At 57.1% G+C, this 732-nt stretch overlaps 1 protein-coding gene across 1 annotated transcript in view; it reads right to left on the bottom strand.

Moving 5' to 3' along the window:
• Positions 1-331: 331 nt before the first annotated feature.
• STXBP1 (syntaxin binding protein 1) overlaps positions 332-732 on the bottom strand; it is a 9,249-nt gene continuing 8,848 nt past the window's right edge. Inside the window, exon 17 of the mRNA XM_009282264.2 lies at positions 332-507. Within this exon, the coding sequence (XP_009280539.2) occupies positions 398-507 (110 nt within the window). The 3' untranslated portion in view covers positions 332-397. The remainder of the gene's footprint in view (positions 508-732) is intronic.

Here is a 732-nt window from a genome sequence, read left to right as displayed (position 1 = left end):
CTGGCAAGCGGCTCTACCAGGCACCCCAGATGAGAATCCAGGGACCAGATGAGACGGTGAGGGGCTCCTGCCCCTGCCCTACAAGGTGTGTATCCAGCTGTGCTTGCCTGGGGGGAATTTTAGGGGACCTAAAAGCTCCTTGCTAACAAGAACTCATGGCATGAAGGAGCCGGCCAGGTCTGGCCGAGAGACATGGCAGAAGGATGATGGAGCGGCACTGGATGCTTTTCCACCTGGGTAGGAGGAACTGCAAGCATTTTCTTATCGGAGAACCAAACGGAAACGAAACCCAAAATAATAATTAAAGAAAGGAGGAACGGAAGAATCAAAGAAAACCCTTCGGGGAGGAAGAGTTTCTTTTTTCATTAGTAAGCTGCCTTTACTTGGTTTCTTTGGCTCACTCCATTGCTGGAGCCTGATCCTCAAATGATACCCTAGTAGAGTCCCTGAAGTCGGGGTGCCTCAGGTCCATGAGAAATTTGGTGGGAGTGAGAATGTGAGTAGAACCTGCGGGAGAACAGAGCGGGGCTGACGGCTGCGCCAAGACCCCCCTCCCCCACCACCATTTTTCGGGGTGAGGGAGGACGCGGTTGCCACCCGGAGCATCGTAGGCACATGCAGGGGATGGTCCCCGGAGAGACACGGGATGAGATGGGCGAGAGGCGGGATGGAGCTGGGCAGTGGTGGTGGATCCGCTGCGGGGGGGGGGGGGGGGGGAGGCGGGGGGGGGGG

This window comes from Aptenodytes forsteri, unplaced genomic scaffold (assembly GCF_000699145.1).
Source record: "Aptenodytes forsteri isolate BGI_AS27 unplaced genomic scaffold, ASM69914v1 Scaffold325, whole genome shotgun sequence".
NCBI lineage: Eukaryota > Metazoa > Chordata > Aves > Sphenisciformes > Spheniscidae > Aptenodytes > Aptenodytes forsteri.
Note: the sequence above shows the minus strand (reverse complement) of the source record. Positions and strands in the feature narration are given on the sequence as shown.